At 39.3% G+C, this 19,139-nt stretch overlaps 1 protein-coding gene across 1 annotated transcript in view; it reads right to left on the bottom strand.

Annotated features, from left to right (window-relative positions):
* Positions 1-19,139, bottom strand: part of LOC148843681 (diacylglycerol kinase 7-like) — a 65,110-nt gene that overhangs the window by 16,815 nt on the left and 29,156 nt on the right. The window contains exons 6-10 of the mRNA XM_088957153.1: positions 18,184-18,259; positions 3,676-3,758; positions 3,490-3,560; positions 1,452-1,529; positions 129-216 (exon numbers count right to left, since the gene is read on the bottom strand). Of these exons, the coding sequence (XP_088813279.1) occupies positions 129-216; positions 1,452-1,529; positions 3,490-3,560; positions 3,676-3,758; positions 18,184-18,259 (396 nt within the window). The remainder of the gene's footprint in view (positions 1-128; positions 217-1,451; positions 1,530-3,489; positions 3,561-3,675; positions 3,759-18,183; positions 18,260-19,139) is intronic.

Here is a 19,139-nt window from a genome sequence, read left to right as displayed (position 1 = left end):
GAAATTAATTTTTGGCAACCAAAGCATTTAATTTTTGAGTTTATTTCAGAATAGTAAACCTTCAGCAACACTATTCTATGGAAAGGTTATACATATGATTTAAATCCACATGCATATATAAAGTATACCTTTTCCATATACTCTGGCTTTGGCTTACCCCATGGATTCCTCCCACTTCCATAGTTATGAAGATTTAGAGCAACTATTGCCCGAACACTGCAAGAAAGGAAAAAAGTTCTGGTTCAGTTCAACAAGAGGGAAGGGGTTTTTGGGGAGGAAGGAAGAAAATACAGATAAGTTCTGAAAGGACTGATATATTGCAACAGTGGCAAAAAAATACAGACCTAACCTATGGCATTTTTTGGCACAAAGTGGCTGTCAATATTTAAAGAGGATGGTGGAGCCATGTGTTTCTCAAGGAGATGAATACGACACTAGGATAGCAGGAATATTGGAAAGAATCTAAAGCCACATTTGGGAGTGCTTCTCCTATGGTCTTTTTGTGCTTCTCACATTAGGGAAGCCAACAGCCAGTCAAAAAATCATTTGGTGAAAAAACTTCAAAGGGCTTTTTACAAAAAAGATCTTTGAAAAAGCAGGAAAAGAACTCCATTTATCTTTTCATATTTGCAAATTGCAATAAGCTATCTTGAATACTAAAAAAGAACTTTTTCAAAATACCCATTTCAAACAGTGGTTTCAGAAGCACCGTTTACACCACAAAATACTCCCAAATGCAGCCTAAAGTGTATATGAAGAATGGTTCTCAACTACAAACCCTTTAGAAGGAGTAAGTGGTGAATGGGAATGGAGTTGCCACTAGTTATATAGTGGTTCTGGAGGATGTGAACACTTTATTTGAGGGACCATCTTTAGCACTTTGTCAAAGATTATTAGAAAATGTTAGAAACTTCATTTTTAGATTGCAGTGTTCCATAAAATTAAAAAACTTGACAATTCAAGCTATCCAGTTCATGAAATCCTATCATGTTCAACTGTGAGAATTCATACTAGTTCCTGTATGCTATGACTTTTTTCAGTTTGGAAATTTGCTTAAGATAAAATCAGATGGTAACTCATTGAGAGATTCCATCCAGAAGGCAAAGGACTGGATTTGATAACTAATAAAAGATGGTGCACATGACTTTTCAAGTAGTAGTTTGTATAACCAAGTACATAGATAAGCCTATAAGGTCAAAGGTTCTCTAGAAAAAGATGGATCTAATATGTAATTCTTGGACATGGAACTAATGAATCCCCCCCCCAATTTTTCTATCTGGTATAACTTTCCCACCACCAGAAAGAGAATAAAGAAAACGGAGAAAGAACAACCACTGAATACGGGCAATGGAGTACCAAAAGGAAAACATCTAAACAAAAGTACTTTCTAAATCAATTAAAAACCAGAACTTAAAACAAGACAAAATAGAAAGAAACAAAATGGCATGTACCTTGAAGGGACTCGAATCTGCTCCCATTCTGAGCAGTTGACCTTCTTAATATGCAGTCGTAATATATTCTTAAGCCCTCTGTATACATTAATTTTGTGAACAAATATTGACAAAAACAAAGCGAGAAAAGGTCAAGTTGAATAACTTAACAATGCCTGGGTGAAGTTGTAAAGTAAAAGCAAAGCTAGCAATGTAAAAAGCTCATATTGACTAGATCCAAACTAAAAACAACTAGAAGCAAAATCAGGAAGCAGATGAGCCATCATAAAACAGACATGTTTTAAAAGTAGATAATGCAAAATCTATTAATAATTTCTTCCAAGAAATGCATCTGCATCCGTAGAAAGTAGAAGGATAAAGCATAGCTATGCATTTTACAACAGTAAAACAAAAATCTGAAGAATCAATAATCAAGTATAGAGTGAAATATGCACCCAAAACAAGAATAAAGTACACATCCAAACCTTAAAACTGAAAATCTGTGATACCATGCAACCTTGTATTTGCAGAAAATACGTGTACACGTACAGAAAGAAATTAAGAACAGTAATTCAACCACACCATGCCATTCATTGAACTACAGACTCTGCATAACATGACATAAATCCTCTCCCCACATTCATTCCATAGGAAGCCCGCCTGCCTCATTGAATCCTGCTAACAGCTTTCATCCTTATAGTTTTTTTAGATAACTGATTAACTGTAAAAACTTAATACTTAAAGAGTTAGTACAAAGAGGTGTCTAGCCTTAGCTAACCACCAAATATTTTACAGTTACAACTCCCTTTGAAAGACTTGACCCAAATACAATTACCCCCTTTTTATCCCTTGCCATGCCAGTACATTGACAAAACCACGTGCCTATTTTACTGTTCCATACACAAATGATCAAGTTTGACTCTTTTGTGGCAACAAGGAGGAAGAAAGAATATTAATTCTTTCCAATCCAAAAGAAATTCTAGAGGAATGGAAACGAGACATATACCAGAGCAGTTGACTACTGAGTATGATGCAAAATTTTGCATAACAAGACTTCGCAAATTTTCAATTTGCACTTAACACAACCAGCATAATGAATACAGATAACTTGGAAACCATACAAACTTCAGATGCAAGCTCAAACTCTGAGTACGATGAAGAAATAGAAATGAAACAAAATTATACATTCTTCATCATTAGGAGAAAGAATTTGAAATAAGCAAAACCAAAAGATAGGACAGCAACAAGAAGCTCAATAAAGATGATGGTGACAGTACTCACAAACTTAAGAAACAAAGAAATAAGTCCCGATGCATTATTCCAAGTTCAGAGGGATTACTACAAGAGAAAAAAGTACTACATTTTCTTTTAACAATATTTGCAAGAGCTGAAGATATAAAAATAGCATTCATGCATAAAACAAGCACCACTTCTAAGTATGAGATGTTCTTCTAGCCAACAAAAAGATTTCTTCAGGTTTTGGTTGTTTTTAAGTAAAACAAGTTTACCCATGTAAAATTTGACCAAGTGAAATCTGGCAAGAGAAATGGTGGATTAGCTTTTACCCACTTTTTACTGTCCCCATTTGTTTGCAGAAAGGGAAAATGCAATTGGAGGATTTCTCCCATGTTTATGCAACTATCCAAGGACCCATTTTTGTGGCTCATTTGAAAAATGGTATCCATATTGAAGCAGGTTACATCACATTATCTAGACGCTGTTATTACCCTTGCCTTATGATACAAGTAAAATTTTCTTTCAAAAGCATGAGCATTATTTTCACTTAGAGATGGAGTAATTCGGTAGTCCTACAGGTAACCTTTTACTTGTAGCACCAAGTACAATGGTATTGAACCAAATGACATAAAACCAAACAAAGATAAAATTTTCATTTCCTTCTGTTTTACATCAAAACAATGGAATTTAGTTGTTAAAAGGAAGGCAAAAAAGTGGAAAATATGCTTATTCAAGCCGCAAAAGGCAATCATTCAACCAAAGTAAACAACAGGAAGAGAACAGGAAAAGAATACAATCAGCTTTCAAGGAAGAGCCAGCTAACCTTAAACTAGGATCACTCATACAAGGTGTGAAGAACCAACCCTGAGTGCAACTATATCCAGAGTAGATCAACTGTGATAAGAGGATACTTGGTAAAAATCTTGCAAATCTAAATATTTGTGAATCCTTCACTAAATATCATACCTAGTGTAGAAGACCAACAAAACATATTGGGTTTCAACCATACCTTATTTGATATTGGACCTTGTGCAAGGTATGGTTTTTCATCACGTAGATGGTGGAACCCATAAGCAACTTGGGCATCCATCCCTGTATGAGAGGAAATATAAAAATAAGAATCTGCATAAAAGGATCCAAGGACAGATAATGTAGTATTTTGGTAAATTGACTACTTAACATTTCCTATTACATATTTCCATTGTTAATATACTTTAACCACATGTTGTTTTCCTATAATATATAGAGAAATTCTGGTAAAATAGTAAATAATCAGATTATGCAATTCATGGATGCCTCACACTAAAAGCTTGGTAGGACCCACCAACAGACACTATACGATAAATTAAGCATGGGTCCCACTTTGCCTGTAGGGAAAAGTGTATCAGCTATCAAACATATCAAGGCAGTATAAAATTAAAGTAGACGTTCAGGACTGCTATCAGTCTTGAACCCTAATGAATTTCAGGTTCGGAAATAGAAGAAAAGGAATAGAGAAGAGAGGAGAAAGAGAAGAGAGAGCAGTAGAACACAAGAGTTGAAAGGAGGAGCAGAATCTTAATGTTCTGCCGCCACCACTTTATTTAGTATTTATAGGTTATGCTCATTACATGGAAAGGACAGATCTGCCCTTAGTATTTACATAACAAATAGAACAAAATAAAACTGAAATAAATAACAACTGAAATAACCAACTGACCACCAGCTAACCCTAGAATGACTAGAACACCTTCTTCCCTACGAACACAGTGGGACCATAGCTGTGGGGCCCACATCAGTGTTCTCTACACTCCCCCTCAAGTTGGGAATAAATGTTTATCATTCCCAACTTGGAGAGATCCGCCTCTAGCTTCTTCCTTGGTACAGCTTTGGTGAGGATATCTGCTATCTGCATGTTGGATGTGATGTACGGGAGACACACTTCTTGTGATGAGACCCTCTCTCGTACAAAATGTCGATCAACTTCAATATGTTTAGTTTTGTCATGCTGCATATTAATAGCCGCTTGATTATCACAATACAGCATCAGGGGCTTCTCATACTCAATACCCAACTCCTCAAGTAGTAATCTCAGCCATAGAATTTTAGCCACTCTGTTAGCCATTGACCTATATTCAGCTTCAGCACTAGATCGGGAGACAACACTCTGTTTTTTACTCCTCCAAGAGACAAGGTTACCTCCCACAAGAGCACAATATCCAGAGGTAGACCTTCTGTCATCAACACTCCCAGCCCAATTGGCATCCGTATAGACCTCCACCTTCATGTTGTCATTGTTCTTGAACAGTATACCTCTACCCGGGCATCTCTTCAAGTATGCTAATATTCTTTCTGCTGCAAGAAGGTGCGTGGTTCTAGGAGAATGCATGTACTGAATGACAACACTAACTGCATAACTGATATCTGGCCGAGTGAGGCAAAGATATAGGAGCTTTCCCACTAACCGTTGGAACATAACTTTGTCTTCAAGAGGCTCCCCACTCTCTGCACTAATCATGTGGTTCTGTTCAATGGGTGTATCCGCAGGCTTGACACCTAACTTTTCGGTTTTCGCCAACAGATCTAGAACATACTTCCTCTGAAAGACAAAGATCCCCTGTTTAGATCTAGCAACCTCAATACCCAAAAAATACCGTAGTGCACCAAGATCTTTCACCTCAAACTCTTGATGAAGGAGCTGTTTGAGAGACTCAATCTCATGGCTGTCATTTCCTGTCACCACAATATCATCATCATATACTGCAAGTAGTGTCAGTGAAGACTCAACCCTCTTGATGAACAGTGTATGATCTGACTGGGCTTGTACATAACCGAACTTCCCAAGGGCTAGTCTAAATTTATCGAACCAAGCTCCAAGTGACTGCTTCAAACCATACAATGCCTTATTGAGCCGACAGACCTTCTTACCTGTCTCTGTATCATAGAATCCAGGAGGCAATTGCATGTAAACCTCTTCCTGCAGGTCTCCATTCAAAAAAGCATTTTTAACGTCCATTTGGTACAAAGGCCAAGTGTGGCTTGATGCAAGAGATAATAGAACTCGAATGGTGGTCATCTTGGCTATCGGGGCAAATGTCTCCAAGTAATCTATACCATGAGTCTGGGTGAACCCTTTTGCAACTAGCCGAGCTTTGTACCTCTCAATGGAGCCATCCGCATTGTGCTTCACAGTAAATACCCATCTGCATCCAATTGGTTTCTTTCCTTTGGGCAGATCAACTAGTTCCCAGGTATTATTTTTCAACAGGGCATCCATTTCAACTTGCATTGCACCTCTCCACTCCGGGACTGATAGGGCTTCTTGCACTGTTCTTGGAATAGGGACATTAGCAACGGAAGTAAGGTAGGACCTGTAGGAGGGAGATTGGCGATCATAGGATAAAAACTGGGAAATGCAGTAGGTTGTAGATGTGGTGCAATGCCGTTTTCCTTTACGGATGGCAATGGGAAGGTCAATGTCGTCTGTAGGAGGTGAAGTGGCAACAATGGAGGGAGTCTCTATAGGCCCTGGGACTGTAATACCTGGACTTGGAGCCGCAGAAGAGGTTAGAGCTGGCCTGGCCTGCTGATGACCGGGATCAACCTGCCTGCATCGTCTGTGATAGACTCTCAACTCCTGATCCCTCTGACCACCCTCACTACTGCAGCCCTCATCACCCAATGGAATAGGTAAAGGGACAGCCCCAAAAGTATTAACCCTACCCTCACTGCGCTCCCCCTGAAGAAAAGGACCCAAATCCCCACTCTCACTGCTCTCCCCCTGAGGAGAAACCCGAGAATAATAGGGTGTCTCCTCAAAGAAAGTGAGATCCATGGAGACAAACTTCTTCCCTGAGACAAGATCATAGCAGCAATAACCCTTCTGAGTTTGTGCATAACCAAGAAAGATGCATTTGGAGGCCTTTGGTTCGAACTTGGAGTGATGGGGTCCGAGAAGCTGAACGAAACAGGTACAACCAAATGTTTTAAGGGGAACAGTAAACAACTCCTCATTTGAGTGTAGAAGGGAAAAAGGTGGTTTCATATCAAGAACCCAGAAAGGAACCCGATTAATAAGATATACCGCCGTGAGGATAGCATTACCCCAGAAGCGAATAGGAACATTGGAGGTAAACATAATACTTCTAGCCACCTCCAAGATGTGCCTATTCTTCTTTTCTACAACCCCATTCTGCTGAGGTGTATAAGGGCAAGTGCTCTGGTGGATAACCCCATGATTAAGAAGGTAAGATGCCAATGGCTTAGCAAAGTATTCCTTTGCATTATCAGATCTAAGAACTTTGATCTTGGCATCAAACTGGGTTAGGATCATTTGGTGGAAGTTTTGGGTCAGGGCGGGAACCTCATCTCGTGAACGCATAAGATAAACCCAAGAAAACCGAGTATGGTCATCAGCAATAGATACTTTATCCCTACCAGAAGATAAATGATAAGTGATAAACAATGAAGGCAAGCTAGACATATGGTCGGATGCACCTGAATCTATTACCCAACAGGGTTCAGAAGTACCTGGAGCTGAGGCATGGTAGGCTAAGGCTCGAGTACCTGAATGTGCAAAAGCAGATGTAGCAGGGGTTGATGGTGACTGCGGTGACTGAACTGAGTTCCCAACTTCCTTTTCCAATTGTATTAGAGCAGCCCGAACTGCAGCTAAGGTCTCTAAGGGTGTGCCTCTTGTGCCAGACGAGGATGCTGAATCGGTAGTCACGGCCACATGAGCATTACCCTTCTTGCTTCTCAACTCTGCCGGGACCAAATGAGGATGCAGCTTCCAACATGTTTCTTTTGTGTGTTTAGGTTTCTTACAATGCTCACATACCACATCCCTTTTATCTTCCTTCTTCCTGTCTCTCTCTGAATCACCCCCCGATTTGGGTTTAACAACTGCAAGGGCCGATGTAAGAGGCTGAGGTTGCATCATGACTTTCCTCCTGGTCTCTTCACTATGCACCAAGGAGTATGCCTGAGAGAGGGTCACACTATCTTTGGTCAAAATCTGTTGCCGCACAATATCATACTCTGAATTCAGGCCAGCCAGAAACTCAAACACCCTGTTTGTCTCGATGTGCTTTCTACGGGTCTGTGCATCTTTGGGACTCTCCCACTCAAGAGTCTCTAAGTGATCAATCTCATGCCACAGGGACTTCAAGGTAGAGAAGTAGACTGAAACCGGTTTCTCTCCTTGTTTAAGAGTATTCACTTCAGATTTCAATTCATATGCTCTGACAACATTAAGGGGTTGAGAGTAAGTTTCTTTCATAACATCCCATATCTCCTTGGTTGTCTTTGCCCACAAGTAATTTCGGCTGATATGAGGCTGCATAGAATTACACAGCCATGTCATAACCAAGTAGTTTTCTTGGACCCACTTGGTATATATACATGGGGTCTCCCTTGGAGGGTTCTTTCACATCTCCCAAGATATACCCTACTTTACCCCTTCCCCCAATAGCCATCATGGCTGATTGGGCCCATTCCAAATAGTTTGATCCATTAAATCTTACGATTGTAATCTGAAAACCTGTCTGAGAAACACCACCATAATTGTTGTTCCCAAAACTGCCTTCTGCCTGATTCTTAAACTCTAAGTCGGTCAAGAACCAGTAGTCTCAAAAAATAGGGTTACTACAGTCAAAAACAGCACTTGGACTATCAATCACAGTCAAAAAATCAGTATAGAACCAATCTGTATTCACAGTATATGTGCATGAAACAAGTATAAGTCTGATCTGAAACCAATTAGCAGACACAACAGCAACAGTCCGTACAGTTTTCACCCCTTAGAATAGTTCGAAACTCCCCAAAACAAATCTGAAAACAGCTTGGAGAATAATCTGATATGCTGAAGCAGAATTAGGGTTTTAATCAGTCCTTAAAAGAAAATTCTCAGCTGCACATTCCAGGCAGTACCGTACGGATAAGACTTGTAGTAGGGTTAATATGAAACCCTAAAACTGATCAATGTTGAGGAGAGAATTTAAGAAAAACTTCACAGGTAGATCACAAGGTTTGGCCCAACATTAAGGTTTTCCGCAGGGTTAAGACAAAACCCTAGAGAATAGAAGAAAGAAAACCTTAGAATGGTTCGGTCGCACTTTCTAGATAGGTCCAACCTATCTTCTCCAATAGTACTTCTCTCAGAAAATAAAAACTTACAAGAAAATGTTGTTCGCTGCCTTCCAAGGTTACCCGAACCCTAGCCTTCTTTGATTCTTCCTGATCACCAACACTCTGCAACCATGGCAAATCTTCAAACAGCTGCTAAACCCTCTGGCGATCTACAAGAATCAGTCAACGAACTCTACTTTCTCAGCTTCCAGCCTTAGATGGTTCTCATGTGGTTGGCTGGACTAAACTCACATGAGAAACCCTAGCTCTGATACCAAGTAGACGTTCAGGACTGCTATCAGTCTTGAACCCTAATGGATTTGAGGTTCGGAAATAGAAGAAAAGGTATAGAGAAGAGAGGAGAAAGAGGAGAGAGCAGTAGAACACAAGAGTTGAAAGGAGGAGCAGAATCTTAATGTTCTGCCGCCGCCACTTTATTTAGTATTTATAGGTTATGTGATGTGGACGCCAGCAACAACAGCAGTAATTTAGTGCAGCAGCAGCAGTAATTTAGTGTTCTCAGCAGCAGCAATTTAGTGTTCTCATCTTATCTTATCTATTCAGTATTCTTGCCTTATCTGCTTTCAGTAGTAGGGATTAGTAAGAGTCTTATCTATTCAGTGTTCTTATCTTATCAGTTCAGTAGTATGGATTAGTAGGGAGTCTTATCTTATCTTATCAGTTCAATAGGATAGATTAAGGGAGTCTTATCTTATCTTATCTTATCAGTTCAGTAGGATAGATTAGTAGGGAGTCTTCCTAAAAGTAGGACTCTTATCTCTTGTAATCTACTATTTAAGGAGCTGAGAATATTGAATAAGATCATCGAAAATTTCAGTCAAAAAAGAGAGTAGAGGAGAGTTTGGTGATCTCTTGAACAAATCACCAATAAGGCGCCAAGATAGGTTCCTCAAGAAAAGGGAGGAACAAGGGAAAACAGAAGGTTTTCCCCATGGACCGACCCGTGATGAGATCCTATTCCGTGGGCCCATAACATTTGGTATCAGAGCAAGGCGTCATGGGTGACTTTGAGCGATTGACGTCTAGGGTTCATGATCTGGAGCACAAACTCGTGGAAAACAGCAAGGGGGTGTGCGAGATCAAGGACGACGTCTGAGAATTAAGGCGTTTGATGGAGTTGTACTTTTTTTTATCAATAATAGAGTTGTACTTTTCCAGCAAGGAAAGGAACCCGGAAGGGGCTGCAACCACAACCGGCCGCCGGCCAGACATGGCAGAATCATCCGGCGAGCAGCAGGTCGTTGCCCTAGTGCAGGTTAGCAACACCCAGAATGTTCCGATTAAGCAGGAATCTGGTGTCGTCGAGGATTCCATCGACGAGAGTTCAAAGAAGAATAAGAGCAACTACTCCAAGGTCGTCATCGCTGGTGAAGGAGCTTGTATGCCTCATGTTGCGGCTGCAAATGTTGCAAAAGAGTGTTTGTTAGCTGCAGTCAGATCAGATCCTAGAGTTGCACATATCTGGGTGAATCTTGCTAATGCATACTATTTGGCCGGTGATCATAGAAGTGCTGGAAAGTGCCTGGAGAAGGCAGCAAAGCTGGAGCCTAATTGCATGTCAACTCGATGTGTTGTTGCGCTTCATCGTATCAAGGATGCAGAAAGGTCTCAAGATCCCACTGAACAACTTTCATGGGTTGCGAATGAAATGGCTTCAATACTCAAAGAAGGGGACTCTGCAACAGTTGAGCTTCGGATAGCATGGGCAAGACTTTCCATGGTTCACAAGGCTCAGCATGAAATTGCAGCAACGTTTGAAACTGGACATAATGATTTGACGGAAGTGGAAGAGCGAGCTCTGTACACACTAAAACAGGCAATAGAAGAGGATCCAGATGATGCAGTTCAGTGGCACCAGCCTGGTGTTCACAATCTTTGTACTCTACAGTTCAAGACATCTCAAAAGTACCTTAAGGCTGCAGTTGCCCGCGACAAAGAATGCAGCTACGCATGGTCAAATCTTAGTATCTCACTGCAGCTGTCTGAGGATGAACCCTCTTCACTGGAACCCGATCCAAGAGGGAAAAATCATTCCACCTATCCGGGATTCCTTTGACTATGTTTCAAGACACCCATCCTGAATTCGAGCTTGAGGACAAGCTCGTAGTCCAGGAGGAGAGTAATCATGTGGACGCCGGCAGCAGCAGCAGTAATTTAGTGCTGCAGCAGCAGTAATTTAGTGTTCTCAGCAGCAGCAATTTAGTGTTCTCATCTTATCTTATCTATTCAGTATTCTTGCCTTATCTGCTTTCAGTAGTAAGGATTAGTAAGAGTCTTATCTATTCAGTGTTCTTATCTTATCAGTTCAGTAGTATGGATTAGTAGGGAGTCTTATCTTATCTTATCAGTTCAGTAGGATAGATTAAGGGAGTTTTATCTTATCAGTTCAGTAGGATAGATTAGTAGGGAGTCTTCCTAATTAGCAAGGAGTCTTCCTAAAAGTAGGACTCTTATCTCTTGTAATCTCCTATTTAAGGAGCTGAGAATATTGAATAAGATCATCGAAAAATTCAGTCAAGAAAGAGAGCAGAGGAGAGTTTGGTGATCTCTTGAACAAATCACCATTAAGGCGCCAAGATAGGTTCCTCAAGAAAAGGGAGGAACAAGGGAAAACAGGAGGTTTTCCTCGTGGACCGACCCGTGACGAGATCCTATTCCGTGGGCCCATAACATTATGCTCATTACATGGAAAGGACAGATCTGCCCTTAGTATTTACATAACAAATAGAACAAAATAAAACTGAAATAAATAACAACTGAAATAACCAACTGACCACCAACTAACCCTAGGATGACTAGAACACCTTCTACCCTACAAACACAGTGGGACCATAGCTGTGGGGCCCACATCAGTGTTCTCTACAATTAAGAATGACATTTTCTCATACAGCCAGGGGGAGAAAAGAATTCATGAATACTATGTTGGCTTTGTCAATCTGTGGATTGAATATGAACTAGTGCATTTGGGTGAGAACCCATCTAATTGTTGTGTTAAGTTTATGAAGAAACACTTTGATAACAGAAAGGTCATGTATTTTCTTATGCATCTCAGACCTGAACTTGAAGTGGTCAAGTCAAATATTTACAGTAGAGGTACCGTTCCATTTATTGATGTAATTCTTGGTGAATCATGCATGAAGAAACCAGACTCATCACTCAATCCACCCTTAACAATAAGAAAGCCTCTATTGTTGATACTGTTTTCTTAGCCAGTAAGTCTAAGACAAGAAAGACTTACAATGGTTCAGTGCTATGAGTGCAAAGAATTCAATCATGTGATTTTCCATTGCAAGAAGAAAAATGTCTGCACTTATTGTAAACAACATGGCCACGTCATTACCTAGTGTCCAACCTAACCTCCCGGGGTCAAGACAGAAGAAGGGTCAAAAAAAGGTTTATTAGGCATCTATGGAGATTTTGAGCAACACAACTTCTACCCAGTCAACCATTTCCTCACCTGTATCTACTAAAGGAGAGGCTTAAGGTGTTCTCATGGAAGAGCAGACACGTCAACTTGTATTCTCAGCCACTTCCCCTGCATTCTCTGCTATTGGTATGGTGAGTCCTCCTATTATAGTTCTTCCCCGAGTCACTTAAGGTGTTCTCATGGAAGAGCAGACACGTCAACTTGTATTCTCAGCCACTTCCCCTGCATTCTCTGCTATTGGTATGGTGAGTCCTCCTATTATAGTTCTTCCCCGAGTCACTTATGGATCACTGATTCTAGAGTTGTGCATCTTCATTCTTCTTGATACAAGACATCTTTCATAAAAAAAAAAAAAAGAAACAAAAGAAAGAGATCCTCTTTCCACTTCTTCCTCCTCCTCATCCCCTTCCTCTTAGGAGGATTATGCTTTCTTGTGCTCGAGAGGCTTACACCTCTTACATTTTGAACTACACCTCAAGCCTGTAGGCAGTGAAACACCTCGCATCACGCCTCTGTGTTATAAAACATTGCTACCAGTTGTTGTGTTTCTTTGGTGGTCCTCTCATATCTTGGAAACATAAGAAGCAGTAGACCATACCTAAGTCCTCTACAGAAGCTAAATCCTGGGTCATGTCTTCAGTTTGTGGTGAGATCATATGGCTTAAGGTCCTAATGCATGACTTGGGCATGGATCATTCCTCCCCCATTCCCTTATTTTCTGACAACATGAGTGCTATCAAGATTGCCTCTATTCCAGTCCTCAATGAATGTACTAAACATATTGAGGCCGGCTATCCCTTAATTTCTAAGGCTGTCAATTGAGGCTAGCTATCTACTTCACTTGTAATCTCACTTTTTTCATTAATCAATAAATTCTGAACCGTTATTGAAAAAAAAAATGTCTAGTGGAGCATCTTGGACTAATTCTCAGAAGAACGGGCTTTAGGATCAAGTGTTGGAGTTGGATATCATCTTGCCTAACCAAGGCTAGATTTTCCATCATCTTAAATGGCTCCCCAAAAGCATACTTTAGAGGAAGAGGTCCTCTGTAGGGGGATTCTCTTTCCCCCCTTCCCCTTCATCATGGTCATAGAAGGCTTTTTCAGCAGATTAATCATGAGAGCAGAGCAAGGTGGCTTAATTGAAGGATTTAGATTGCAGCAGAAAACCCAATCTATCTCTTTGTTACAGTTGGTAGACAATTCCTTAACTTTTGGGAGAGCAAAATCATCAGGTATGCTGCTATTGAGGTGTGTCCTTATGTGCTTTAAAGCTTTATCGGGTTTGAAGATTAATATTCACAAGAATGAATTGATTCCAATTGGTGATGTGGCCCGTATCAATGAGCTGGTAGAAACTCTGGGCTTCAAAATTGGTCTCCCTTCAAACCCAAGGAGATTTGGAATCCAATCATTGTAAGATTCCAAAAGAAATTACTAGGATATAAAAGAGAATATTTATTTGAAGGAGGAAAGTTACACTAATTCAATGTGTTTTATCAAACTTTTCAATTTATTTATCTTTCTCTGTTTACTGCCCCAACCTCAGCTATCAACCAGCGGGAAAATATGAGAAGAGATTTTTTGAAGGAAGGTATAAATGATACAAAGAAGTTTTATCTTGTGGAATAGAATCAGGTTTGCACCACCAAAGATAAAGGTTCTCAAGATCATGAACACAGCCTTACCAGGACAGTGGTTATCGAGATATAGCCTTGAAAAAGAAATGCTGTGGAGAAACTTAATCAAAGCTAAATATGGTAGCACTAAGTTAGACTGGCTTTCTCAACCCACACCCCCCACCATTACAAGTCTATCTGGAAGGGGATCATGAAAACTCATCGTCAGTTCTCCAAATCTCTTAAAGTCAAGTCTGGAAGAGGAGACAGGATTCTATTTTTGAAAGGCACTTGGTGTGGTAGCAGACTTCTCCCATCCACACATATTCAATTTGGCAGAACAGGAGACTGCCTAAGGATTGCTTCCAAATATCAGCTGACCAGGTGGTTTGGGTTCCCAAAATGAGGAAAATTCAGGACTGGGAGTTTCAAGAGCTGCTCTCCTTCCTAGATTCCATCAATAAAGTCCATTTGTGTACAAATTCAGAATATCAGATCATATAGTCGTCTAACATTTCTGGTCATTTCTCTGTTGGTTCTTCAATCAGCTGAAGGGGCAGAATGAGTTAGGTGGCCTGGAGATGTTTGGAGACCTGAAGTCCCATCTAAGGTAAATTTTTTCATGTGGACAGCAGTACTGGACAGAATCCTCACTTCAAATCATATGCTGAAGAATAGAGTTGCAGTCCCAAATCTTTCCTGCTTTTGTAATCAAGCAAAATAATCATTCCAGCACTTGATTATCCATTGTGAGCTCACATTAGTGTGTAGAACCACTTCTTTCAGGTGTTCGGTGTGCAAAGGCTTATACTAAGAGACCTCCCCACCTTATTTTCTGCATTACCTTACAAAGGCCTTAGTAAGAGAGGTTATCTTCTTTGGAAGATGGTTCTTTTTGCTGTCAGTTGGGAGATATGACGGAAGAAACCGCAGAATTTTCAAAAATGCCTCCATGCCAAAAGAAGAGGTTGATCAGGAGTTTCTTCATTTTATTTTCTCTTCTGCGATCACTGAAATCAGATTATTGTAGATGATTAGTTTGTAATTACATCTAGATAGATCTATATATACTCAGGCCTTTCTTCCCTCTTTGGTATAGCTTTTGGAGGAGATTACTCCCAACTTCCTCCCTAAAAGTATTTCCTATTCTTCTTTCTCCTCTTTTAATTATTCTATTCTTGGTTCTTCCCCTAACCATAGTTACCAAGGCAACACCTAGGTGACAAGGCACCCATGCGGGTCACCTTGTTTAAATGCCAAGCTATTTTGTACATGATGCTTTGAAATATTTTGTATATTCTTTAGTTTTGAGATTATAATAATAAAATAATTGTTATTAAATTAAATTACTCATTTTGTGGGTCTTACTATTATTTTCATATTTGTTAGGGTTCAATCAACACACATGTTGGTGTATGCTGTCTTGAACCCTCAAGAACTTTAAAACCTAAACCGATAAGAAAGGAGGAACTTAAAATTTTGTCCAATCAACGAATTCTTTTCTTCTTTTCCTAGGAAAAAAATAGAGATACAGACCCTATATTTTCTACTTTTCTTTTATTCACTCTTTTTCTTCTCATAAATATGTTGATTTTATATGTTTTATTTATTTTTTTATCAGCAAAATTTATATTTATATATTGATTGGAAGTGAATAAGTACAAAAGTGCCTTCACAGTACTGTCAGTAAATAAGCTGATTTACAAAGAAGCCCATGACTAATATTGTCTTACAACCCCTTGTTTTTCTAGGGAGTCAGCTGGCCCATTTGCGCTCCTAACCCATATGAACGCAGAATTTAGGTCCTTTTCTATCCTTTCCACTTCCCTGAGAACATGTTTGAGGGTCCATGGGATATGTCTATTACATCTTGCCCAAAATTCTGCCTTCACCAAATTTGTAGTACCCAATGGCCCTGAATATAAAGCCAGTATCCTACTCTCCAAGATTCTAATTGCATCCCTATTCCTGCCAACCCCGGGTTGATTTTATATGTTTTAATATGAAGTTTATACTTTTTTATGAAGGTTATAGAGAATTATAAGTGAAAGATTGTTGTTTGTTGCTATGGAACCTAGGGACTTACCCTAGGATTCATGGTTTTCATTAAAAGAAAAAAAAAAAAAAAAGCCTAGGCAACTAGTTGACAAGAAGCCACCCTGTCACCTAGCCTCAAACTATGTCCTTAACCTATTCCTTTCCTATTTTTGATAAGTAAACAAAGTATTTATTGAATATCAAGGAGAATAGGCATTGCAGAATCCCACAGAGAGGCACGAAGTGTTACCTCTCACACAAAAATTTAATAAGCTAGTAATAAATATCAACTACAACTGAGCCCAGTACAAACTATCCCAATTTATCCTTGTTTAGCTAACCCATCTGCCATAGCATTAGCTGTCCTCCCAACCCAAGAGATTTTGAAGTTCATGTTTCCGGTTAGCCATCTAAGCTTTCCCATCTCATCGACTCATCCCCAAAGCACCAAATTGTAGACTCTGGATCCTTCAGCCACCTCAGCCACCCTATTACCACCCTTTCAGATCCCACAACAAGACAAACAACGAGACTTAAAAATACAAGCACAAGAAAAAGACCTTTCAGATGAGGAACCCAGATACATCTATCCAGTTTGAGAAGATCCAAGCAAACATAATCAAGAAGTTGCAATAACCCACTCAACTCTACCATTTCAACATCCCTTAAACCTCTTCAAAAACCAAAATCCCAATTACAATTTGATGGAAGGATAGGAGGAATGATAAAGTCCGAAATACACTTGTTTTTGTACAAAGAAACTGAGTAAAGGGAGGGGTACAGATCCTTAAGAATTGAAGAACCAACCCAAAGGTCTTTTACAGTCTCCCCAGAACACACATCATACTTGATGAAACTAAGAAACTGGTGAAGAAACCCATGAATTGCTTTCCACGATGAGGCAAGGGTAGCTCATTGAGACACTCTTGCATCCCATCCAAGGTTCATCCTGCCATGAATTCTAGCTATCACCTCATGCCACAATCTGTCTTCAAAGGCCACCTCCAAATCCATTTACCTAAGAAAGCTAAATTCTTATTATTTACATTACTCAGCCCCAAGCCTCCCTCCTTTGGATATCTCTAGTCCCAATTTCCCATCTCAACAAGTGATCTTTTTTATCCTCCCCTAGTTCCCATAAGAAATCCCTCATTACCTTCTCAATGTTCCAAACCTCCTTCTGTGGAATCCTAAACACTGACAAATAATACAAAGCCAGGTTTGCTAGAGTTGATCTAACCAGAGTAATTCTTCCAACCAAAGATATGTAATTCCTCATCTACACTATTAGCCTTTTTGCACACCTTTCTAAAATTGGAGATCAAAAACTACTCTCCTTGGGATTAGCACCTAAAGGAAGCCCCAAATAGGTCAAAGGCCAACTAGATATGAAACACTTAAGCCTCTTTGCAATAGCCTCTAATTCTCTACCCTCCAAGTTCATCCCCACAATACAACTCTTTTCAAAATTGACTTTGAGATTTCAGACAGCTACAAATTTCTTCACCAAACCCTTAAGGTGCCCTACCATCCCTTGTTCACTCCCTTCACAAAACATTATGATATCAGCCACAAATTGGAGATGTGACTACAATATTATTGCAACCAATCTTCCACCCCTAATCACCCCCTCCCTATCCACCTTGGAAATGAGTCTAAAGACATCCACCACTAGAGTAAATAGGAAAGGGGATTAGGGGTCCCCCTACCTTAGGCCTCTGCTTGCCTGAAAAAAAATCCCTCATCACCCATTAACCAAAATAGAATAGTGACATGATTTCAAACATCCCCTTACCCATTTGCACTATCTATTACCAAAACTGCAATTTCTCATCACCTCAATCAAGAAATTCCAATCCACAAAATCATAGGCTTTCTCCAAGTCCAGCTTGCACACAAAACCCTTACGGTTAAATCTTCTCAATTCTTCCACACACTCATTGGCAACAAGAACTTGGTCAGATATCTGCCTATCTTGCAAGAAAGCACTTTTTGCTTCAATTATTTGCCTTTTTCCCTTTTCAATAATGCAAATTTTAGACCCAATAATCAAACTAGAGTTTAACAACAATTACCAATTTTAACTTGTTCAATATGTAAGTCAAAAACTCAAAGCTAAGAACATTATAAATAGGAAATTAAAAAAATCGTCTACTAGAACATCATGTCTTTACAAAGACATATAAGGAAGTGAATAATGTTATAAATAATATGCATGCAATTTGAATACTCATTCCATACGCTTAATGAAGACCTAAACCAAATCAAGAAAAAATTAAGAAAAAAGAGTACTTATTAAGTCATACCTACGCTAAAATAATTATAAAATACTCCCTCAAAGCAAGTTTGTTTTTCAGGCATCTCCCCCTCAACAACCAAATCCTGCAATGTATAAATTTAGTTACCAAAAGCTCAAATAATATTCAATTAATAATAGCTTGGACTTTATAAGTTTCTCCAGAAATAAGCTACAAGCATGAAACCTACCAAACAACATAAAACAATTTAATTTGACTTGTTATCATGAAGTTTAACCAGTATAAATTTAGTTACCAAGAGCTCAAATAATACTCAATTAATAATAACGTTGACTTTATAAGTTGCTCCAGAAATAGGCTACAAGCATGAAATCTACTAAACAACACAAAACAATTTAATTTGACTTATTATCATGAAGTTTAACTAATATTCAGACTACACTTTATTGTTAGAGACAAATTAAACACAAAGGGAAAGACGGGAGAATCTGTACGGGTGCGTTGGTATAAGAACAGAACCCAAAAAAATTGATATCTATATTTAAAGGACCACTTTGTCCTCTCATAATAACTACCGAAAAGATACAAGTAATCTAGTAATCTAGTGTTCACTATACATAATACAATGGTGCTCCCAAAGTACAAATAAATAGAAAAAAGATGATATTATCCCTCATCTTTTCTACACTCCCCACTCAAATTGATGCCAAAGAATAAGCACTAGTTAATAAAAAAAAGTATGCTTGGCTCTAGTCACGACTTTAGTGAATAAACCTGCCAATTGAAGTCCTAAGGAAACATGAGGAAGTGTAATATGACCTGCAAGGAGCAGATCTCTAATAAAATGACAATCAACTCCAATATGCTTCATGTGCTCATAAAAGATCAAGTTGGATGCAATCTTAATTGCACTAAGATTATCAACAAAGAGGGGAACTAAAAAAGAATGATCAACCTGTAGATCATGTAGCATGGCTTTGAGCCAAACAATCTCACTACAAACA

This window comes from Nelumbo lutea, chromosome 8 (assembly GCF_056320005.1).
Source record: "Nelumbo lutea isolate HS-2025 chromosome 8, American lotus-T2T, whole genome shotgun sequence".
Taxonomy (NCBI): domain Eukaryota; kingdom Viridiplantae; phylum Streptophyta; class Magnoliopsida; order Proteales; family Nelumbonaceae; genus Nelumbo; species Nelumbo lutea.
This window is presented reverse-complemented; position numbering and strand designations above follow the sequence as displayed.